Source organism: Canis aureus, chromosome 22 (assembly GCF_053574225.1).
Source record: "Canis aureus isolate CA01 chromosome 22, VMU_Caureus_v.1.0, whole genome shotgun sequence".
Lineage (NCBI taxonomy): Eukaryota > Metazoa > Chordata > Mammalia > Carnivora > Canidae > Canis > Canis aureus.
Window position 1 is genome coordinate 33,083,005 of NC_135632.1, and position 25,839 is coordinate 33,108,843.

General features: G+C 39.0%; 1 protein-coding gene across 21 annotated transcripts in view; it reads right to left on the reverse strand.

Moving 5' to 3' along the window:
- Positions 1-25,839, reverse strand: part of THRB (thyroid hormone receptor beta) — a 371,044-nt gene that overhangs the window by 38,269 nt on the left and 306,936 nt on the right. The window contains exon 1 of one of the 21 annotated variants that reach the window (XM_077865424.1): positions 21,653-21,698. The exons of 19 other annotated variants lie outside the window; for them this stretch is intronic. In XM_077865424.1, coding sequence (XP_077721550.1) covers positions 21,653-21,683 — 31 coding nt within the window. In that variant the 5' untranslated portion in view covers positions 21,684-21,698. Of the gene's footprint in view, positions 1-11,454; positions 11,798-21,652; positions 21,699-25,839 lie in introns of those variants that run through there. One more of the 21 variants, XM_077865404.1, reaches the window with a different exon arrangement.

The following is a 25,839-nucleotide window of genomic DNA, read 5'->3' on the forward strand; positions in this document are numbered from 1 at the left end:
GGAATTCAGTGGTCCCTCTTTAGGAATCAAAAGCAATATGGTGGAAGAATATATATATATATATATATATATATATAAAGTAAAATATACATATATATCAAACTTCAGTAAAAAAGAATATATATATATTTGATTTGCCAACATAGAACACTGAGTGCTCATCCCGTCAAGTGCCCTCCTCAGTGCCCATCACCCAGTCACTCCATCCAAAGATACAGATCCAGTGAAATGCTGGGGCACCTGCACCCCACTGTTTATAGCAGCAATGTCCACAATAGCCAAACTGTGGAAGGAGCCTCGATGTCCATCGAAAGATGAGTGGATAAAGAAGCTGTGGTCTATGTATACAATGGAATATTACTCAGCCATTAGAAAGGATGAATACCCTCCATTTGTGTATTAGTTTCTTACAAATTTTATTTTTAAATAAAACATTTACAAGTAATACAGTTCATTATAGAAAAAATAAAATACATAAATGAGCAAAACCCAAATTTGCCTTTCAACTCCCCACCACAGAGATAACCACTCTAGCATTTTGAGGTTTCTTCATCTTGGATTAGCATGTGTGACTGTGTGTACCTGTTTGTGGGTGTATTGAAACATAGACTTATAAAACACATAGTAACTTTTAAGCAACAAAGTAACCCAATTATTAAAACCCACACTTTTCTGGTAAAGGCAGATGGAATGCATCTCTCCCCATCAGGAAAGTTATCTCTTGATCTCTTATCTGTTGAGGTTATGTAATAGTTGTTCAAAGTGAAGACTCTTCAGTTCTGGGTATCAGGTGCACATGGCAGGGATAAGGCAGAAAGAGGTACAGCCCACTTCCTTCTCATATTCAGGGACCAATTGTTATATAGTTGGATACTGTATTGCTTATGGGACATGCCTTGGAAGGGTCAGAGAATATTAAACAGAGTTTGTTTAATTAATTTTAATTTAATATAAAGAGAGTTTGCATCTCTTTAAACAGAGATGCAGGTCCCTCACCATTTCTCACTGTACTTCATGACTTGCCTGCTCTGTCTTGTGGTGTTGGTAGTAAGATACTGAAAATTTCCTTCTGCCTGTAGTTCAATAATTTATGTAGGTTGTTGAACAGTTTGACCTTTAAGTTCTTGTGAATCCTGGAATCTACTGATAATTCTGTGTGTGGAATGGGCTCCTTCCATTTTCTGACTGCTAGTCTGATGGGCGGTTTGATTTGTTCTCTTATTTCTCCTAGATTATCTTCTTGGTGGGTAGATGAATAGGAGATTACTTATGTCTTTAGTTAAATCATCACGACTTTTACAGAAACATCTACTTAAGTTGGTTGCAGTTGCTTACATGGTCATCCTAGTGTATTCCACCCATCTCTTTCTTTTCTCTAAAATATTAACTCAGAACCATCTTGTTTACCTAAAACAGGCACCACAGAAAATGACACATCAATTATCATGCCTAAGTCCGTTATTCATCATTAAATGTCATCCATCAGGGAGTAACATCCCACACATAATTAATAGGTAGGTGAAGATTCTCTTAAGATTACTGAATATATTTGACAACATCACATGCTAACTAGTTCTCCCAGAGAACTTAACCATTTCCTGCTCTCCTAATTTCTGTGTTTCTATCTTTTTCTTTTTTCATGCTTACCAAATAAGCCACATGCTGGCCAAAGATGCACTGCTAAGGATAATGCACATGTAGTACAAGTTTTGTTACCAGGAATGAATGCTAAATTGATGTCAGTATTTGGTTCTGTCTAGAAGAAAACATGAGAAACACAACCCTGGTAGCCACAACTGCTCCTCTGTGAATTGCATCTGCAAATTATCACAAGTGACTGTTCACCCCAGAAAACAATTAAGACCCATGTTGATATGGTATAATTCAAGGGTGATATGTTTTCCCTAGCTCTTACATGCTCAGATGTATTATTTTTTAGACTAATAAACTATGCTGCCACTTTATCAAGCATATTATTATGAAAGCAAACTCCATCTGTTTGTTCAACAAAGACTTGGAGTTTTTTTCAGTTGATGCTTGGCAATGTCTGCTTACTTGCCACGTATTATCTTGCATGTAAAATAGGTGGACATTGTCAAATATTACTAACATTTCTCAACCTTTTTTGTTAGCAGCTTCATTAAGATATAACACACATACCATGTGACTCAATGGCTTTTTCTATATTCATAGAGTTGTGAAATTACCACCACAATCAATTTTGGAATATTTTCATCATCCCCCAAAGAAACCCAGTACCTTTAGAGGACACTCCCATTCCTCCTATCCCTTTCACCACGCCCCCCACCCGAGGCAACCACTAATCTATGTTTCGTTTCTTTTTTTTTTTTTTTTTTATGTTTCATTTATACAGATCTGTCTATTTTAGATATTTCATACAAATGAAATGACACATTTTATGGTCTTTTGTGCCTGGCTTTTAAGTTAGCATAATGTTTTCAAGGTTTATCCATGTTGTAGCTTAACATTAATTTAAAAAATCTGATTCTCAGAGGGATTTGGTGCATGGAAGGGGAAAGTTGTGTATATTTACGCTAGAAATCATGCAACAGGCAGTAAGCTTGGTTTCCTGGTTTGCAATGGATTCAAGGCTTTCCTATATATGAGTAAAATCAGAAGGCTGTCTAGTTTAATTCTCTTGAATGGATTACAATATCATCTCAGATCCTAGGAGAAGAAACACTGGCACCTCTTATCACCTTGGCAAACACAATGCTTAGGGACTAGAACATAAGGCAGATTGATCTTGACGGTAGATGTAAAGTAGAAGGTGCTACCTAGGAAGGCAGATCTTGTAGAAGGGTGAGGAGCTGAATTCAGAAACCATTTCCAATCTGGCCAATCTTACCTTTGGTATAGGATCTCTTACCAAGCAAAACTATCTAAAAGAACCAGTGGTTATTACTGGCGTTGGGAATACTTTGGTCAGTTCAGAGAGGTCCATGTTGCTGATTCATCTTGCAGAACTATCAACTTAGAGCCATCAAAGAATTTCGAATAGTTTGGGTTACGATATCAGATAAGACTACGTATTAGTACCCTTAAGGAAGCTAAATAATTACCATGTTTAGTCATTCTTTCAATTTTATATTGAACTTTCTCAATTCATCCCACAGCTCAGACTCTTCTGGTTTAAGCTCCCCCTGCCCTCAGCACCTTCTTCCCTATGTCATTTTTTTATATATGTAAAAAGACTGGCTCATCTTTTAGTCTTTTCCTAAAATACTAATGCTGTTTCCTTTTACATTTAATTCTTAGTATTAGGTACCAAGTTTGGCATCATGTTAATTTCAACTCTCTGGAAAACACTATATTAATCCATCCATCCATTCATCCAGCTAGCCAGCTATTAATTTATTTAACAAACATACATAGCCCTAATGTGTAAGACACTGGGTACAAACCTGAAACTGTATTAACTTGAAAGATACTCTTTTATTGCTGTCTGCTAATTTCCAGCAGAGCTGCCCCAGAGGCTCCCGTTTCACCAAATTTTTCCTCAGAACAGCAATCATCTTTCCACATTCCTAGTACCCTCATGGAATCACTGAGCATCTTTGTTTTCCACCTTACCTCTGGCTGGCTAGGCTCTTGCTGCTGGGGGACAGAAGGCATGGAGTCCCAAGTCTTAGAACTCTAAAACACAGGAGGTAGTAGAGGACAAGGAAAGCAGAAGGAGGACTAGATCAGAGGTGTTAATTCAGAAAAGAGGAGAGGACATGATGACAAGGGACTCTGGATTTCCACCATCTGGAAGTCTTAGGGGCAGAAAAGGGGGCAAAGCAAGTTTCAGACTATTTCTTCTGACTGAAAAATTTCTGAAACTAAAATATATTCATTTTACGGTTAAGTTTGGGCATAAAACAGATTCATACACAAGTCACTAGCTAAACTTCCTCATCCCTGTCCCCGTAGACTCAGGTTTTTAGTAGCTGACACAACCTTTCAATCCAGAATTAGAACTAAACCACTTGAAGATGCAAATCACTAGGAAAGGGAATAGATTGGTATAATGAGTTTCAGTCAAAATTTTAATCAAGGGGCACACACAGTGGCAATCCACAGTGTTTGGATTGCAGAGTGTTTACAGATCTCAGCCAACTTTTAAAACCAGAACATTTGTGGTGATTTCCTGCTTCATGTGAAAAATCAGAAGATCTTGCAGTACTGAGCTCAAATTCTCAGAAGATCTTGCAGTACTGAGCTCAAATTCTCAGAGGGTGACAAGTCTAACTGAACTGAGAAGGGCATCCCATCTTCTAAGAAAAAAAATACACTTTCTAGTTTGCTACAGTCTACACGACTCCCTATTGTACCTCAACTCTGCAGCTAAATGTCAGTTGTCATTTATGCTTATCCTTCGATTATGTTTTTATAGGCAAAGAAATATTTCACAGGTTTTTAATTTTTGTCAAAAGTGGGAAGACAGAAGTAATTCAAAGAAAAGGAGAGAAAATATATTTCTTTATGAGAGAAAAATATTTTTATCATATAACATACACACAATATGTATGTTACTTGAAAAGTTTAAATTAAGCAGTCCTAATGAAACAGCTGTGTTTTTAATCCATATCAGCTCTCTGGCATGTGTAGGCTTTGGAGTTTTAGAACTCTGGTACTAATGAGGTCTTTTCCTGCTTTAAAAGAGGGAATGGGGGGGGGGTGGAATCCCTGGCTGGCTTGGCGGTTCACACCTGCCTTTGGCGTGATCCTGGAGTCCAGGGATAGAGTCCCATTTCGGGCTCCTGGCATGGAGCCTGCTTCTCCCTCTGCCTGTGTCTCTGCCTCTCTCTCTCATGAATAAATGAATAAAATCTTAAAAAAAAATAAAAGAGGGAATGGGTTGGAAAGCAGGAAGGGTAAAGTATTTTAGAAGACTGGAGAAGGGGAGGGGACCAGGAAAGGTCACCAGAAATGGGTACTAGTTGCCTCTGATTTTGCTCTGAGAGTTTTATGGCATTGTGCTTACATGGAAGTTCCCACAATTATTTCAGATCCTGCATGTTTGAGAAAAAAATGGTTGCCTTTTCTTTATCTGAAAATCCATTCAGAATGAGATTCAGCGTTATAGCTCTGAAAATATGGGCTATCAGCTCTTCAGACTGATATTTCATGAAGGGGAATGAGCAGCTGCATTTGTCATCAGGATACCATCATTATTGTTATAGCTCTGTTGGTCTGTCTGCAGGTATACCCTGCAGTCATAATAGATGTGCACTTCAGAGCACGAAGTAAAGGAGGTTATTGCCCTTATGGTGCTTATGATCCAGATGGAGTTTACCTAAATAAGCTGGTGATGAAGATGATGATAGATAATGAAGAGAACCCAAATCAAGACTATAGGAATGATGTATAACACATATATGTAAGTAGTATGTTGCATTACTCTGCAGTAGTATGTTGCATACTTTGGAACAACTCAGTATACAAAAATCTAGACTTTTCAATAGGAAAACTGATGAGGGATTTTCACATTACAAAAAGATCCCCTACTTTAGATGTTCTCTAAATATGATGTTCTTTTCTTTTATTTATTTATTTATTTTTTTTATGATGTTCTTTTAATGCAGTGGTTCTCAACCAGGGGTAATTTCACCCCAGAGGGACATGTGGCAGTATCTGGACACATGGTTAGTCAAAGCAGGGTGGGAGCAGTTGTGTGCTACTGGAATATAGTGCACAGAAGCAAGGAAGGCTGCTAGGCATCCACAAGGCACAGGTCAGCCCCCACAACAATCATCTGACCCCAAAAGTCCATAGTGCCAAGGTTGAGAAACTCTGGTCTAATATACATTATATAAAAACATTTAAAGATGGTGTACACAAATGATTCAGCACTATTGTAGAAAACAAGGGATACCTGCCCTTTTTTTAAAAATTATTTATGATAGTCACACACAGAGAGAGAGAGAGAGAGAGAGGCAGAGACACAGAGGGAGAAGCAGGCTCCACGCACTGGGAGCCCGACGTGGGATTTGATCCCGGGTCTCCAGGATCGCGCCCTGGGCCAAAGGCAGGCGCCAAACCGCTGCGCCACCCAGGGATCCCGGATACCTGCCTTTGAAGCAGGGGTCAGTCGGGAGCCAGGGTGTTGGAGAGAATGTGGTGCTGGTTAAATAGAAGCTGGTGGGTTCTGAGCTGAGTTAGTGACTTGAGGTGATGCAGGCTGAGAATGGCAGGGCACATGCTGGGGTATAGCTGACAGTGGCTGGTAGCTGGAAAAAGTATCACTAGTTCAGGGAAGTATGGCAGAGAGAGGAGTACATGGAGAAACTGGCCAAGATTTCTGGAAAACAGAGTGCGGTGTGGGCAGAAGTACAAAGCCAGAATCAAAACTTCCCTTTAGAGCAGGGAAGCCAGAATCTTCCCTGTGGGTAGGAGAGAGTTGGTGGAGTTAGTGTTTGATCTAACAGGGCATGGAAGAGGGTTTGAAACTTAGAGGAGGAGCCCTGTGGTGGGTGCAGAGGGCAGGGAATCACAGCCACTGAGTGGCTAGAAGCAGAAGGCTTTGAGAAGGGGGATGACCATGGAGAGAAGACACCGCAACACCGCAGGAAGTATCTGTAGATGAGGAAAGAGGAGTGGGGTAACCACTCAAAAGCACACGTCTCCAGCAGAACAGGAAATTCTCTAAAGCAGCTTAGTACAGTACAGAGGGACCTGAGATGAGGGTGGTACCAAGGACAGCGCACGGACGCCCAGCAGTCGTGAGGATCTGGAAAAGGAAGAATAGACACTAAGTGAGCACTGGTACTTAGTATCAGTACAAGAAGATGGGGTCATAAAAGCTAGACCAGAACAGATGGTAGAGTGGAAGGCAATGGAACCTCAGGCCAATGCACCTGAATGCTGAGACCTAAGAAAAAAGCTTTGAGTTTGTGGGAAAGTATTCATTGAGGGATGCAGGGGGGCGGACATGAGCCCCATGTGTAGGAAATAAACAGCACCAACAATCTTTCACAAGCCTGTCAGTCATCTGACTTCAGTTTCTCAACATGCCTTGAACTGCAGCTATTAACTTTCTTTGTGAGGAACTGGCAGTGGGTGGTCTAGGATGAGGTTAGGCATCCAGTGAGATTTCTGAAGGACGAGCCTTTGACAAGGCCGATAATTAATCCTCGGAAAAGAAAGGACAGAAGAGTCAGCTCCTGCTTTTGTCTGCACTTGGACTAGGTTTGGAAACTACAACTGTTCCTTACTTTGCTTCCAGTTCTAGATACTGAGAGCAGGAACTTTTAACCTCTTCCACAGCAAATGTGTTTTGTATTTTAAAACATGGTTCTATTGTTTTCTGGAGTGGTATTGTCTCTTAATAGTATATGGGTTGGGCCGTGCCTAATTTGAAATCCTAACCTTACATCAGCGTCCCTACAATTACATAAGCATTACAGAAAAATCTGCAGTTGCATTAACTTGTCAAGTATTATATTTTAAAGATAGGATGTCTGCAACATTTAGTGCATTGGGTGGACTAATCTTATGTGTTTAAATTAAGCAAATTCAACTAGAGAGGGAGAGAGAGAGGCAGAAAGAGAAAGCCTGGGGGAGAGAGAGGTAAAGGGGAGGTGGGGGTGGGGCAGGGGAGACAGGAGAAAGAGGGGCAGGAAGCGAAGGAGAGGTAAGTGTTGAGAAAGAAATTGAAATAGTGTGCAATCATCTCATCCTCAGCTTTGTGGCTGGGAGTGATTATGTGGTTGGGAGACTCATGAATCTTCCCTTTTTTATGGTTTTCTTCCTGCCTGCCTCTCCAGAGACTGAGTGTGATTCCAGGGCTTAAGGGTACCTGTTTCTCATGGAACATTTTTTTTCTGAGCAGACTTTGGAACTGCCTCATGTCGACTCTACTATATAGCAACCCTTCCTTAACTTTGAAAGAGGCCAAGGAAATTCTAATTAGAGATCATATTTCTTTGGGGCTTAACTCTTCTTTTTAATCCAGTCCTCTTGATGTGGGCCACTTCAAACATCCCTCAATTTAATTTCCATTTCTAATGTTTACATGATTATTCACATACATGAAATGAAGAAAGGTTTAGATTCCTGTCCCTGAGACAAAGGGGCAACGAAGAGAGATTCAGAAAGGACGGTTCTAGGTGCAGTTCCTGCTTTGGTTATTAATGTTTCTTTCTGCAACACTAACAATGTGGCTTTAGAACAAGAATGTGTGCAATCAAAACCAAAACTGAACAGAACAAAAACACTCCATCTCCTTGACCCGGACTCAAAAAGTCCAGGAGTTTTTTATTCTCTTGGACATAAAAATGAACTCTGATGCAAACATACTACATATAGGTGCAATTTCTATAAAGATGGCACATGGAAATGTTAAGCAAAGAATCTGGTGGACAGGGGTTGCACAGGACAGACACTCTAGGGAATGATTCTATTTAAATAGACCCAGAGACTGACCAGCAAAACTGTGCAGGTCAGCCAGACTCAGGCTGTTTGGGGGACTCTGGAATGTAACTGGAATTTCTGGTGGAAACAACCAGTGACCTACACACCACCACCTACCTCCAAGCAAAAGAAAAAAGGAAAGAAAAAGATACTGACTTTTAACTATGATGAAACCATGGTCACAAGGGAGAGGAACCAATTCCCCTCCCCTCTGGCTGACTTCCAAACCTACTCTTTCCTTCCTCCTGAGCTGGGGGCTTAGGTGAAGTGAGTGGTCAGAACTGGCTGTGATGACTGATTTTTAACCTGACAAAGTAAGGCCATGTTACTTGAAAGACAAAAATAAGGAGCTCATATCCTCTGAGTGATTGCTAGGGTTCTTATTATTTGTCCCTAACTTTTAAAAATGAAAACTGTGTCTTCTCATATTCTATATGAAAAATAAAACAGACGTTACATTCTGCATTTCAGCCTTCTTCAAAATGTAAATGATATTGGCTCTGCTCCCCAGTCTAATTCTTGGAATTTTAGTTTAAATTTGATTTAATGAACTGAATTCTGCCGTTTTCTTCGTTCATGCCCTCAATGCTTCAGGAACTCGCTTGGCTACAGACGTAAAAACACACAAGAAACAACACAAAGAGAACTAAAATCATTCTAATGTCTACCATTAAGATAACTAGTCTTGACATTGGATTCTGTAGTCTTCCTTTATTTCATCTATGTGTACTGACAGTACATTTTTTTTTACAAGCATTATGATCATTTTCTAAATACTAGAAAATTCCAATTAAGGGCTAAAGAATAAGCCATCTTTAAAAAAACAATGACAAAGTTAAGACAGCTGTACTATGGAAGAGTTTATAGCGTCATAGTGACAGCGACAAATCCAGATGAAACAATTACGAATTTCATGAAAACAGATAAAAATCCAATCGGAATAATGAGGTCTGCCCCACTGAACACCTGTTTAGAGTCTTAATTTTGCCTTAAGGAGATACTACTGATGTCCTCCAACAACAACAAAAATCAATAATGGATCAATATGGATAAACGTGTTGGGTACAACCTTTTGTCCAAAGAGACAGTTAACAGCTGGGTTTAGTTTTACTGGGATTTACTTAGAGACTTGTAACAGTAAATAATGGCGCATTTAAGAATATTTGCCTGCTTTGATTTAGTGAGTTTGGCAGGTGGCAGTGGCCTTTCAATGGCATATGGCTTTGGGAAATTACATCAATATATGCATACAATGTGTCTTAGCCTCTAGTTCAAGCGGCAAATTAATTAGCAAAGAATCTGGTTTAACGTTTTATGAGCAAATATTCTCCAGCCTGCTTGAAGAAGATATCGTGTAAAGACAAAAGAACAAAAGAGTAAAAGAGCCTGAAAAGTTTTGCAGGAATTTTTAAGAATAGCAGAATGCCTCAATAGAGAGGCAGGCACCAATATTGTCTTGAGGTCCCACAACACTGTGAAATGCACATCCAGGAATGTCTAATGAGGCAATGTTAACTTCTTTTCAAAGATAAATTACTTATAAGTATAATATTAAATGAAACAGAAAGCACACATTCAGCCTATCTCAAATATTCCCATTAGAGGACTTCTGTAGTGTCCCATGTGATAAATGAGAAATTCTGATACCCTTCAAGAGGATGTGAAACTAGAGGAAAATGCAGACAAATTACTCTAAATATGTTTTCTGCTATAATTCCCTTTATATTTCATATTTGGAAGTTGGAGAACAGGACAGAAAATTCAAACATAGTATATGGTAAAAACTAAACAGGAATTTGAGGGTTTTTTTTTTTTAGGCTTTGTTTTCAAAACAGGCTACTTTTAATTACAGAGTCACATTAAGAAAAACAAATAATTTTTATAGGAACCATAATCAACCAAGCCACATTGTTTTAAGATAATTTCATGGAGAAATTGACCTTTGAGGATCAAAGGGCATCATATTTTTGCAAATTACAGAAACCTGTAAATTTGGTTTCCTATGCAATATCCTGTAGATAGTACACAGAAAAAAAAGAGTTTATGGCATATTTAAGAATAGAATAGAATTTAAGCTATTTCCAAAGTATCTGGCAGATGCTACTGAGTTTCCTGTGTACTACCTGCTTATTTACTTTATTTTATTTTTTGGTATACAAGAAATTTTCCATTGATAGAAAATTACACAGCACTGTAAAGCTACAGTGTCTATTAAGATAAATGGATTTGCACTTGTTTTCACTTAGCATATTTTGAAGGGTATTTTACTTGCTTTCATATAGAGAATTCATTTAACATGATTCCAGACGCATAATACTTTAGGGACAAAATGGCATTAGAAAGCATATTAGTTCCTTTTTGAGTTTTACATTCTTATAGCTTAATATGGTCATGAGTAGATTCTTCACAGCTTACATGGATCAGTAAACATATCAAGATGAACAATTATAAAACCTAATATATCAACAGTATACGATCATTAAAAATCACTAAAATATTTTATTAATGAACTTTTAATATGAAATATCAAGAAAAAGTCAAATGAGTTTTTAATTTGAACCTGAACTGGGGAGAATTATCCCACTTCAAAAGCCACAGTGCCTATCCACCAAGGGGAAGCCTTTTACATATTTTCTTTAGCACAGAAACTGACCTTATTCATTTTAGGCAATACACACAATCTATCATCTATCTATCTATCTATCATCTATCTATCTATCTATCTATCTATCTATCTATCTATCATCTATCTATCTATCTATCTATCTAAATATGTACACACACACACACACACACACACAGCTTAAAAAGTCAGCTCAATCCAGCTCTCATATATGCTTAAAAAAAAGTGCTTGGAAATCTTTATTGCTCACGGACCCCTTTCAATCACCTAGCAACCTCCCTCTTTACTGCTGTTTTTAATTTCAAACAGCGCTTAAAGTCAAAGATTTGACAAAGCTGATGCAAACTGTAACTTTAAAACACAACAGAAACAAACACGGAAACTTTTAACAAATTTAGTAAAATGGTCCCTACCTTTTTTGTGAGAGTACGATGGCGACTGCACTTGAGAAAAAGTAGGCTTTTCTTCAGTGAAATACTCAGGTTGGCTGTATTGATTCAGGGCCATGTCCAAGTCAGAGTCCTTGCTTTTCAGCATGTTTCCAGGGTAACTACAGGTATAAGGCTGATTCACTGCCCAGGCCTGTTCCATATATATGTTGTTACTGGGCACAGCCTGAGCGTTGCAACCACTGTAACCCGGACTATCTTCGAAATACGTGTAATAATCAGTGGCCTGCATGTAGCAATTGCTGCCGGCAGCTGGGTGCACTTCATATACTTCTTGCATACAGTAGTTCATTCTGTTACCCTGGCTCAGTGTCTACTTTACATATACACACACTCTACACATGCATTCACCAGCTCCATACACCCTGAGAGCTGGGCATATACGCCGAGAAGTGTCCATCCATACGCATGAAATGAAAAGGAAAGATGAATAAACACCACCACCACACAGCAACCCCAGCCTGCTTTACTTTGGAATAGCACCCGATGTACTAAAATCCTATTTAGATTGAGCTGTCTTTTGGGCTCTCCTGCCATTCAAACATATTGGAAAGCAGATTTCTATCAAAGGGTCTTAAGCTGAGAACGCAGCTAATTCCTGGGGTAGATGGCATGCAGGTAGGGATGACCATCACCCCGCTGGAAGAGTAACAGCAAGAATGCTCCTGTTCCTCTGAATCTGGGAAGATTCATTTTATATGCCATTTTTTAACCCCTTTTAACGTGATTAGAAAATGATTACTCATTGCGATGTCATGTGGCTTGACAACTTAAGCATGAAACATTGTAAAGACATCTTAGACAATATCCTTGGATACGCAGAAAATCCTAAAATCAATAATCCGGTTTATTAGCATGACCCAGAGAAAATCCCAGTAGTAACGAGCCTGATGACTGACTCCAAAACATTAATCTAGTCATGCAAATGTTGGTGGTTAAATCTGTTGAATGTTACTGATTCCAACCATCCTCCTAATGACACACAGGTTCCACAGGTTTTAGCAACATGCCAAGGAAAGGAAAGCCACTTCTGAAAACACCACTGGTGTCTGTGAGTTCTGTTTTGTTCCTTGCAGCTGATAATTTTCTACATCATTAGCACTAATCTACATGAGACCTAAAGCTTAATTTAGCTTTGCTCATTCGGTTTTTATGTTTTCTTTATAAGCACACGAGGGAGAGTATATGTGCTGGTACGCTTTCACGAAGAATTCCCTCTCTTACGGCAGTTCCCCCTCCGTTTGTGCTTAACGGCACTCTTAGAGGTAGTTTGTGGGAAACAGTGTACATTGACCATTTTCTTCTAATCAAATCTGCTTTTGGGTTCATTTTTAAGTTTAAATGTGATTTAAGTAGTATTCATGTGCTTGAGGTTTAAAGACAGTGACCTTCTAAAGAGGGAAAAGCATTTTCCATATGAATCACCATATCTTTTAACTAAGATGTGAACAAATATCAAATTAGACCCTAACTGCTTGCTAAGATGATTACTAAGGGGTGGATAAGCACGTGTATGTCCACTATATGCACATGTTCTAGATCATGATTCAGTAAGGGCCAAAGCTGCTTTCTTTGAAGCTAGGGGTTCTTTCTCTTTCTTCCAGAGACTTAGTTGGTAGGGCTGGGACTCAGGGGGTGACATTTACATTTGGGTTCCTGCTGGCCCATGAGTGTGTGACCTTGTTGGTATTTCCCTCCTAAGGGACCACAGACAATGTAATATTATAATACTCAACAGTGAAACCTGCTCTTTGGATATGAAACTCTAGTCAACTACAACACAGGATTCTAGAACACGGATATATGACTGGAGGGAGGACGGTAGAAATGACAGTCATTCAACAAACACCTATGCAGTGTCTGTTAAGTGCAAAGCAGCGGGGTGGTGGGAGCAGAGATGGCTGTTCCAAAAGTCAATTCAGCCCCTGCTGCTAAGTACTCAGTAGTACGTGTATTCAATACTGAGCCAGTGGGCCACTGACATGTAAGGGAGTCTTTAAGTGCTAATAATTTAATTTTTTTAAAAGATTTTATTTATTTGAAAGAGAGAGAAAGAACAAGCAAGGGGAGGGGCAGAGGGAGAGGGATGAGCAGACTCCCTGCCAGGCTGGAAGACAGACGTGGGGCTCAATCCCAGGACCCTGGGATCATGACCTGAGCCAAAGTCAGACTCTTAACCGACCAAGCCACCCAGGCACCCCGAGGGCTGATGATTTTGTAAACATAGTCAAGGAGCCACTGTTCCAAGGGAAGAGAACAAGAAACAGATGAGGCAAAATAAGGGAAGGAATCCAGGTAGACCCCGTGGATGTTTAGTAATAAGACTCCTCAAAAAACTACAACTGAACTGTTAAGACAAGTAAAGGGATTTTCTCCAGATTGGTACATTTGAATCAGAAAAATGAACTGCAACATCCCAGGCAGCAGGAAAGTGATCCTAAGAAGTAATGAACATAGCTAACATTTTAATAGTGTTTTTACTCTCTGATTACTCTTCAAACGAATAAAAGATTAGTTCGCAAATGTTTTTAAGAACACATACACATAACATTACAATTAACATTTTCTCCCTACTGAAAATGTCAAAACATTTCATTGGAAGCAGTGACTATTTTCTGAAAACCCTGGGAAAAAGGATACAGGCCTTATGTTTTTTGTCTGATTTCATTTATTTATCTCAAATTTCCCAAGCTAATCTGAAAATTAACCTTTCAATAAAGCAGTTTTCTTTCCTGGCAAACACACATGTTCTGAGGCCTCTTTTTCTGGTTAGGAGCTTCATGACGGATCCCTCCAATTCTGCAGTTATGCCCAGTGCGTTTCCTGGCTCCCTTTCTATTTCACTGAAGGCACAAATCCAAGCAATTTCTTGCTTTTCACCAGTAACAATAACAACCAAAGCCAGAGTCTCAACTTTCATGCCAAAGGAACACTTACAAACAATTTCCAGAAATCTCCAAATGTGCTTGGAAAATCAGAGCGTTCTTCTGCCCCAGAACTGGATATACATACTGCAGCGAAAAGGGAAAGAATGGCTCCCAAAACTTTTTTTCCTCGATTTTTACAAAACACAGGGAAGACCCCTGAGACTCACTGCATTAAAACAATCCTGAATTGCCTCAGAAATCTTTGAACAGGAAAAAAGTTTCAAAAACATAGTTAAGAGAACTCCCTCCCTAACTTTTATCTTTTGGAGAAAACAGTACAAAACTTTCTGGAATGCATTCCTTCTTGTTCCAAGTAGGGGATGTTCTTTATGTGTAGTAAGTGCACGAAACTCTCATTACTGTGAGCCAAAAAAGGAGTCCAAGACTCACGTTGAATTTGAAATATGGCCCCTCACACCCTGATAAAAGCAATCACAGTGCTGTCACTTGTGATCGATCTGGCGTGCTTCTCTGTAAAGTCGATAAAGCAATTTAAACGTATTATGTGTCACAAATGAGGTGCGCTTCGGTAAGATTGTTTTCTTATTTCCCTGGCTGACTACTCTAATTTAGTTACTTAAGGGGAAGCTTAAGACTTATTTAACCCATAGTGCATCTAATCACCTGAAATAAACTTGGGAAGGCTTTAATAATTCTCATTAGAAGTGTTCTAATCAATAATAGTTTATTATGTAAATACATCTCTGTCTTCGGCCGGCAGGAAATGACCTAAAAGGGTAAGACTAATGGTTTCACTTGGAAAAACCTCGAAGGTAAACAACAAACTCTCAAGGTCTCTAAAGGAGGAAAGTATCTTCTTTCCTTGTGTTTTCCTCTGTCTTCAGCTGTGTTGTTTCTTAAATAAGGCTGTACATTGGCATCACATACACGCTTTAAAAAACGATGCCTAGGTGTCATGCTCCGAAATTCTAATTTAATCAGTATGGGGTGAAACGTGAGCATCAAGATTTTTTTAAACTTCCTTGGGTTATTTGCACAGGCAGCCGAATTTGAGAACTGCCATTCTACTGGGTGCCCGACCATGGCCCCTTTACCATGCTCCAGGGTGTCCTCCACACTTAACTACTTCTTCGTTTGCATCTTGGGTGTGTATTTCCCTTAGTTCTTAAAAATTCACCTTCCATGCCTCGACTTGGCTCCACCTGTCCTTAACTTGTCCCATTGAGCAGAGGCAACTAGCTGAGGAGACAGACCAGGAAAGAACGAAATCCAAGGAAGTGTGATAACTGTGGCATGGGAACATGGGAAGAATCTGCCTAGCAAGGTAGGTGCAGCATCATGGAAGAGGTGATCTCTGAGCTGGCTTTTGAAGGTATGCAGGACTTCAACAGTGGGGGCCAGAGATATGAGACAGCTGAGCAGAAATGTCTTGGGGAGAGTGTGGTTAACTATCCTTGCAAAAAGGCACATAAGGAAAGATAAAAAACATGAAACATTTATGCTAGCTTCTACTCAAATAACTTTTCTTTCTTTCTACTTTAGTAATAGATTGTCTAAGTTTTAGTTGTGCAACGGCCTTTGGGAAAGAGACTTTCATTTACCAGTCTCCCTTGCACCTACATGTATCTGTGTTAACAACTTCTGGCCATTGAGATATAGCAGAAGAAATGTTGTAAGGCAGTTTCTATGAAACGTAAAAAAAAAAAAAAACAACTGGTGCATACCATTTGCTTAGTCTTTGTTCCTTCTTCCAGCTGTTGGGATGTGGATACAATGGCTGGAGCCTCAGCCACCATTTTGGCCCAATAGAATGACTGCTATACTCTAAATGGTAAAAGAATGAGCTGGAAGGAACCTACGTTGCTGAACTTAGAACTGCCATACCAGCCTACACTGTGAACCTCTTCACTTTAAAAAAAAGGTTTTTAAAATTTATTTGAGAAAGAGAGAGAGAGCAAGAGAGAACATGAATGGGGGGGAGGGGCAGAAGGATAGGGAGCAGCAGCCTCCTGGCTGAGCGTAGAGCCTGTCACATGGCTTGATCCCCAGACCTTGAGCTCATGACCTAAGCTGTAAGCAGACACTTAATGGACTGAGACACCCAGGTGCTCCTACACTTTTTTTTTTTTCAAGAGAGAAAAATAAACTTTTCATTTAAGTAACTGCTTTCTCCTTTGTAAAATATGATAATGGTACCCAATTGATCAGTTGTTGTGAAGATGAAGTGAGTCAATATAAGTAAAGCATTTAGAAAAGTGACTGGCATATAAGTGATATAATTATGTGTATATAATAATTTTATTGAAGTGCCTTAGGCTTTGTTTTGGACTTTCTTTTTGGGTCTGCATTTTCACTCTAGGTTAGGAGTCAGCAAGCTTTGGCTGACAGGCCAAACATGGGCCACTACCTATTTTGTAAATAAAGTTTTATTGAAATACAGTCATGCTCATTCATTTACGTATTGTCTATGGCTGCTTCTATATGTACTCTGTGCTACAATGGCAGAGTTGAGTAATTGTAACAGACCATATGGCTTGCTGAAAATATTTAGTATGTGGCACTTTAGAGAAGAAGTTTGCCAGCATCTGTTGTAGGTGATCTCATCCAGTCTAATGGCTTTCAATAAATAGGTAAATGACATCCAAATGCATCCATCCCAGATGTTTCCTCCAAAACCAGAATCTCCTGTCCAGCTGTCAACCTGACAAGTCCACTGGCACACCAATAGACACCTCCAACTTCATGCTTTCTAAAACTTGTTCTTCCTACTGTCTTCCCATCTAGGTACCAGCATCCACCTGGGGGTTTAAGCACAAAGCCTTGGCGTCTCCTGGACTGCCTACTTACCCTCACTGTCTACCTCCAACCTAGGAGTAAGTTCATTGGTTCTTCCTCTAAAATCTATACTGCATTAGAGGAAGGGAGAGAATTACGGGGATTTGGTCCAGGCTTGGGATTTGACACTCCCCTTAAGAATAATATAAGACCTTGAGTCAATGAGATCATGTACCACTCAAACCATTTTGGAACTTTTTACTTCCTCAGTCCCAGGTGCATTAATTAGCATGAGTCAGTCTCCCCTTGATTATTTCGATTGTGTGATCCTCATTAAGTGGACAACATACCCTGAGATTAACATTCAGGTGATGTTTCCATAGCAGTCCACAATACCAGTCCCAAGAGATGCTTTGAAGAAAAAGCAATAAAAAAAGGTTCTATGGTCAAATAAGTTTGAGAATACTGAAGTGCGAACAAGTCACTCCCAGGACCCAAGACATTGGAAGCAGCCCCAGTAACTGAACTGAGAGCTGTCCAAGAGGAGGTTCTCACAGCACAGTCCTGGTGGCTTCCTCCACTTGGCCACTCTTTCCAGGCCTAAGGTCTGGTGGTTGTGTTTTATTTTATTAAGGTGGAATGGCTGCCCTAGCACATACATGCAAAAGACACCACAGACCCAGGTACAATAGCTTTCTTCTAGATGGAATACATCAATTTATAGAATAAGTGGGTTAAAGAAAACAGGCCTTGGTAGCTCCACAAAGATTGTAAAATAGACTCCACATAGGTCAGCGGTTCTAAAAGTGTGGTTCCTGAACCAGCAGCATTTGCATCTTCTGGAACTACTTACAAATGCAAATTCTCCAGCCCCACCCCAGACCCACTGAATCAGACTCTGTGGGGTGAGGCTGCACCCCCAGTGCGTGTGGGGACATGTACTCTTGGGGATTCTGATGCAAGCTAAAGTTTGAGAATCAAGATCTAGACCAAATGAAAAATGTATATACAGATGTAAAAACAGACTAGCACCCTTAAGGCTGGTGGTTGAAAGAGAAGTAAGGCTTTTGAAATATATTTTAGAGCAATGTTATGAGCATTGAATTCTTCTCCTTGCAAAGCCAACAATGGAATGTTTGCTCCTTCCCAAGAATGAACATCTGATTCAAAAGCAAACCTTTAATGGCTGATACAGTCTGATGAAGCTTGCACCATCATCTAGAAAACATACAATAAAGTTTCAGTTTGGTAAAACTTTAATTGGAACACTGGCTAAATAATAATGACGAGGTCTACTGCATGTTATAACAAAACAGTACGACTGGTGGTGAAGATACTTCCATTCATTTTACAGAGTGGAAACTGAGGGGTTGGTGTTCTCACCCTTCTGTAACTGCCAAGAGATGTTAGTATAGAGATTTTGGCTCTTGATTTGCTATTCTAGAACTTGCTTGTCACATTTCCCCACACTGCTTTTCTAAGAGAAAATTATTTTGATATTTCGAAAGTTCTGGGCCACTAATTATAGGATTCAACACAAATTCAAGGTTATTAATGATTTATCTGTTTTTCCAAAGATGAGTTTAATGTAATGCCTCTTTATATATTTATTTTGATTAAAATATTTCCCTCTGTCTCTAGAAAAAAACCTCTTCAATATTACACGTTTTTATGAATATCACTTATGCTTTGTGTGAATAGCATATAGCCACTCATTTTATGTACTTTTTTTAATTAATGAAAGCAAGTAGACCCATTTCAACTTACTTTAATGTGTTAAGGTGATTATTTCATTGTAGTTCACACTGATGGCCTTGATTTGAAAAGTTGAGTGGTTATTTGAGTGGAATGGTTTTGACATTTAACAGCTGGAATATACTTTCTTTATTCCAGAATAACATGTCAGAGTTATTAATTTTAAAACCGATTTCCCTAATAATAGGAATAATGAATGAATGATTGAGTCATCTGCATTTACTTTGTTTTTCATTTTTAAGAACAACTACTGCAAAATCTAGGCTCTGTTGCAATTCACGTAGTTTTCAAAAGATTTATTCTTTGTTCATTAAAAGCTTCTTTCTTATATTCATACTTAAAAATGTTATGAAGAATAATTAAAGGTAAAAAGTTCAAACAAAGTTATGATACATGCTGCGATGTGGATGAACCTCAAAAACAATATGCTAAGAGAAGGATGCCAGTCCTCCTCTATGATTCCATTTTTGTGCAGGGCAGTGAAGGCACATCTGTAGGGAAAGTAGATGAGTGGTTGCCAGGGACTGAGTACAGTAATGAGGAGTAACTGTAAACCAGCTGAAAGTTTCTTTGGGGTGATGGAAATGTTCTAAAATAAGATTGTGGTGATGATTGCAAAACTCTGTAAATATACTAACAATTATGGAACTGTACACTTAAAACAGAGGAATTTTATGGTATGTAAATTATATCTTAATAAGGCTTTATGAAAATAGATGTGTGGTTACAAATAGCTTGAGCCAATTAAAACCGATTATCAAAATAAAAAACATTTCAAAGTTCATGTTGTTCATGTATCAATACCATACAGGAGGAAGACATGGCCTTTCTCTAAAATTTGCAACAAGCAAGACATATCAACAAGCAGAAGGCAGTATCTGATGCACCAAATACTCCATGTGTTAACTGAATATTGAGTGAAGTGGAATTATTATTTCTGAAACAGCATAGGTTAAATTCTTTATTATTCTTCACTAAGACAAATGTCAGTCAGCTAATAGAATTATTGCTTGATTGTCAACAGAGTTGATGCTCATTTCAAGTCTAGACCCAAAGTTCATCCAACATGTCTATCTGGAAACCCCATACTGGAAGCAGTCTCACTGAACTTTTTATTCACAACACACACTGCAGCCTGGGTGCACAGAATACACTTATGAACATTTTTGGTATAAATCAAGATGATCTCAATCTGGTAAATTACTCAAGCATGTTCAGAAGCTGTAGCAAGTAAGGCTCCGCACAATAAGTACTTTAGTATAGTAACATTTCAAGACAGCTTAAGGAAAGAAATGATTCATTCTGGGGGGTGGTGGGGGGGGTGGGCAGTGGGGGAGGGGAGTAACAAGTAAAGAGGAAGTGATATTTGGATTGGATCTTCAAGGAAGAGGTGAATAAAAGAGCATCTGTAAAGAAGTAGTCAAAAGCTGGATCTACTTCGTGTTGGTATCCTGAGAACCACATCTATAAATGGTGAACTGATCTTCATTTTACTTCAAATGTCAAAATAATCTAAAAAGATACATAGTTGATACCAAGATTAACCTAAGATACATTTTGATCTTAGTTGTTTTGTCATTTAAGAGGACTGGATGGTGGAAAGAAAAGAAGATCCAATTAAAGCATGAGAAGGTGAATAAAGAGGGAGCATCTACATGTTATCCTCACAGATCTTCAGACCCCAGAGAATCTGTTTTCTGTTCCTCCTACAAAGAAACATGTCTCCCAGGGAGGTATCATACTATCCTTCCAGCCTTAAAAATATCATAGGTGATAGAGAAACAAATAGCTTTGACTCTTGAGACATTGATCCTCAGACTATTGAATGGATGCTTAATAAGAGGGCTTCTTAAAAAGATACGTTCTTCCAATCCCATGAGATAATGAACAAGCCCATCAATAATGACACAAACCTCCTCACATGAACATGTAGGTGGTTTGGAAGATTGGAAACCATTTCTGAATCACACACTTAAACTTTTATAGGAATAAACATCATGGGATACAATTTTTTTTCCAGCATTTTTGCAAAAATGCATAATCTGATCCTCATCATGAGGAAACATCAGTCAAACCCAAACTGAGGAATGTTCTACAAAATCATAGGCCTGCATTCTTCAAACATGTCAGTGTCATGAAAAACAGAAAGATCATGAAACTGTTACAAATTAAAGCAGGCAAAAGAGACACAAAAGCTAGACAAAATACATAATCCTAGCCTAAGTCCTGGACCAGAAACAGAACTGGCAAAAGGAACAAGTGGTGGTGGCCCTGTTGGAAGCCTCCAGAGACCATCTTTTCTCCGGCCCCGGTCTCAACCTCTACCTCCCCTCCCAAACAGGGGACAATTTGTTAAATTTACACAAAGCCTATAGGTTAGGTAATAGTAGGCACCAATGTTAAACTTTCTCATTTTGAGAATTGTATCATAGTTTTCTAAGAGAATTTCTTTGACTTTAGGGGACACTCTGAAGTATTTAGAGTTCAAGGGGTATGATGTTTGTGACTTATTCTTACATGATTCTGAAAAATAATAACGTGTGTATATACAAACAGATGCATACATACACTCACATATATTGTGATAAGGTGAATGTGGCAAACAACTGATGAGTCCAGATGAAGGGGATGTGGAAGTTCTCTGTATTAAACCAACTACCTGGGAGAGTGAAGAGTACTTTAAAATCACATATAAAATTGAAATATAGGTTTGCTATAGCAGAGCAAGAAAACACACAACTCACTCAAACTTGAAGATGGTCCTTTTCTATGCATTTCGTTTTTTCCAGTTCAACTCTTAAAAGCAGAAACCAGCTAAAAAAGCAAGCAAATTTGCAATAAAACAACAAACAAAACCAAACCCCCTCAATTCATCTAGGAAAAGCGTGTCAGATTGATTAGTGTTATTTTTTTTTCCTTTTAGTGGTGATCACCAGGCTTCTATCCTTGATATTACAAAACTTTTTTTAATCATAGAGTACACATTTGTTTCCTTTGTTTGGGGAAGAAATAAGACTCAAACATAGAATGATCACTTCATAGGAAAGTTAAGAATGAGCCTATCATGTGTAACCAGAAACGGATAATAAGAAAGCACTATGCCCTATGTTTGGCCATAAATATTAAATGAGATGAACCCATTGCAGATACCTGTTTCCTTGGAAACCATTCAATTGAAACTCCTGCAAAAATTAACATGTATTTTTTTTTCCCTTAAAGGGCAGGAGCTTCTTTTACTTACACATTTTTGACCTTTAGTTTTATATCTTAAGCTTATTATAAGAAGTTCTTCCCTGGTCTAGGCAAACAAAGAGCAAAATAAGTATCTTTTCATTAGTTGTGAGGCTGGGCTTATGACAGTATGGCCTCTATAAGCTGCACATTATGGGGCAGCTATGAGTAGTTGGGGTAAAATTTGCTACTCACCAAATATTGCCCCCACATGGTATTCTAACTCAAATGCCAAGTAAATTCACAATTGAATTAAATAGTCATATTTGCAATACAGTTTTCTGTTTTAAGAAGCAGTAAAGTTAGTAAAGTCAAGTCTCTTGTATAAGTCAATACTGGAAAATATCATGGCGATAGAGATTCGCCAAAGATAATAATTCTGTTTCAGGTCAATGCCACGGAGGATGGCTTTGGGCCATGGAGGATTTCTGACTCTTATTTCCAAAGCTCAGTTGATTTTGGATTTCTGGTATCTTTGCAGTGTGGATAGAGAAGTGGGATCATATTTATTTCAGTTCAAATCAAAATGGCTGAATTGTCCCAGGACATGAAAAATTGATCTCTAAAAATAGTTCATATTAGCATCAGCTACAGAGTAGTTTAACAACAGAGAGAAACCATCCCTGTGTCAATATAGGTCATACATACAGGTGAAATGGCTTCCCAGGATACTTGCCTATTTTGTCTGCAGTGTCACTATTATGCAGGCTTACCCTTGGTATGCAGTCTCTGTACCTCCAGAGGTACTCAAACCCAAAGCCTCTGTCCTGGAGAGGTACGGATATACTGGTCACCAACACTTTCAGAGGAATAAGTTTATTATGGAGCATGAGTATGTTTCCAGAAGCTGACAGGGGTTTTAGAAGCCCCGACTTACTGGGGAATCGAGAATGGGTGTCTGCCTAGTCTGAAGTCTTCTGTTCCTGGGGGAAGCTGTCCAACAAGAGAGATAAGACGACTGAAAAAGATGGTGAAAAGTAACCGATTGCCCAATTTATCTGGGAGTTGCTATGTTTTCCTGATAATCACAGTTTAGGTTTGGGGGATCAGTTCTAACTTAATATATTTTGTCCTGTTTTCCCCACAAGGGGGAAATATGGTTATCGTATTAGAGAGGTACTTTAAAATGGATTGTAGATTAATATCCTTGGTTTCTTTATGGACAATTAATCTCTGAATACATTCTTTGCTGGAGAGAATTAGTGATTTATCCAAGGTTAAATACTTGGTAAATGTCAGACTTAAGAGCCCAACCATAGTCTTCTATTCTCAATATTCCCTATGTTCCTACCAAGTACTGGGGAGCATTCCTAAGATTTAATGCAGCAGGCCACCTATGTAATTTGAGAATTCTTGAAGTACTTTCCCCCCTTCCTCCAGCTTTATTTTATTTTATTTTTAAAGATTTACTTTTATTTATTTATGATAGACATAGAGAGAGAGAGGCAGAGACACAGGCAGAGGGAGAATCAGGCTCCATGCCGGGAGCCCGATGCGGGACTCGATCCTGGGACTCCAGGATCGCGCCCTGGGCCAAAGGCAGGCGCGAAACCGCTGAGCCACCCAGGGATCCCCCCTCCAGCTTTATTGAGGTATATTTGACAAATAAAATTGTAAGACATCTAAAGTGTACATTGTGGTGATTTGATGTACACATACACTGTGACAGGATTTCTCCCCTCTGAGTAATTAACACATCCATCACCTCAGGTATTTTATATCTACAATTGTATGTAAATGTATATAATATTATATATGTATAAATATATACAATGTATACATACATATATATATCTTTGGTGAGAACATTTAAATTCTACTATTTTAGCAAGATTTCATTTATATATTACAGTGTTAACAATCTTGGAATGTCTCCGTAGCCCCAGATCAACATGTCATTCACACATTATCCAAATTTGGCTGGAACCTCTGTGTTCAGTAGTCTTTCTTGGCAAGGTGACATTTGTCTTTAGAACACTGTGTCACAGACTTCACGGTGGGTTAATGCTGCTCCTACTGCCCAGCACACAACTGACAGCATGCACAGTGGCATGTGGCAGTCCTGCTCCTTATTTTCTCTCTCTCTCATCCATTCCTTGCTATTCTCACCCCTTCATGGCTCCTTCCAGTCCATTTCTTCTATTGGCATTACAGGACCTTGTCAAGGGAGAAAGGAATCTGACCCAATCCATCCACTCGGAGACACTAGTGACTTGATAAGATATCCAGCTAGGAGGTTTGCATTTTAAAGGGCCACAGAGAATTCATGACAACCTGTGGGGGATGTCTGAGGAAAGGAAAGGCTTTGAATTCCAGTGGTTACTTCTGATATCTCTGTAAGGCTGACTCTCCCAACAGTACCTTTCAACTTCATTGCCAAATTCTACAGGTTAACCACCCACATCGTAACCTATTTTGTCTGAAAACTACCTGTTGGAAGTATCAAGGTATTTGGTTGTTGTAACTATTCCCCCTGCATCTGTAATATTCTGAGCTTGCTTGCTTGCATATTTATTCATTTATTTATTTATTTATTTATTTTCTGAGCTTTAGAAACATCAATCCTGTCATTATCTACTTAGTGGTTATTTTCACATGGGCCTTCTATAACCCTAACATCCAGTCTGCTTCTCTTCTTTCAAAGCTTCATTGTAAAAATAACACACACAGAATTCCACAATTCAGTGAGAGAGGATTCCCATTTTACAGATGAGGAAACTGAGGCTCAGACAGGCTAAGAGACTTGCTCAAAGCTGGGTGGCTGTTAGAGCAGCACCAGAATTTGACCTTGGACCTTATGACTAGGTAGGTGCTGAAGACCACACCTCCTGTCACACCAGGTCTGACTGCATTGCACCTTCTTCTGTGTTGTAGACCAGTGCTTTCCCTGTGCCTTAGATTCCTTCCATGGGGTGCCTGGAATTCCCTTGCCTTTTTGTGTCATAAGAAAGTATAATGATAGGGACGCTCAGTGGTTGAGGGATCGAGTCCTGAATTGGGCTCCCCATGTGGAGCCTGCTTTTCCTTCTGCCTATGTCTCTGCCTCTCTCTCTCTGTGTCTCTCATGAATAAATAAATAAATATAATCTTAAAAAAAGAAAGTATAATAATACAGAGCTCTAGTGTTGGAGCTGGACTGCCAGAGTTTGAATTCCAGTTCAGCTTCTTCATACTTTTCTTGGTTTCTTATTTACATTTTTAATTATCGAAAGGGTTTGAAAATTATCTTGGTTGTTTCTATGGACTCTTCTTTCCATTGTTTATGCCTCTCTACAGCTGCGTGTGTAGTAGATGTTTGGTTTTGCTTCTCTTTATGTTTATATGGTTGTGAATGTATTTCAAGGCCAGGAAGGGCAGCAAACATGGAGAAGCAGAGCCTGAGGCTAAGAGAATATTTCTATCCCCAAAACAGTTATCTTGTCATCTCTACTAAGTGGCAGGCACTATGCTGGGTGCTTTACACACATTAGCTTTCATCTTTACGATGAAAGCCAGATAGCATGACCCCATTTAAAATTAAGGGGACAGAGGGTCAGAGAGGTTAAAAAAAGATCTGCCCTGAGTTGGTATATTTAAGAACAAGGAGGCCACCTAAGTATGTCTGACTATAAAGCATATGAACTTAACTTTTAAAGAAAACTGCACAGGGTATTCATAAATGCATTCTTATTGTAAAAAAAATCTTGCATGCAGTTGTATT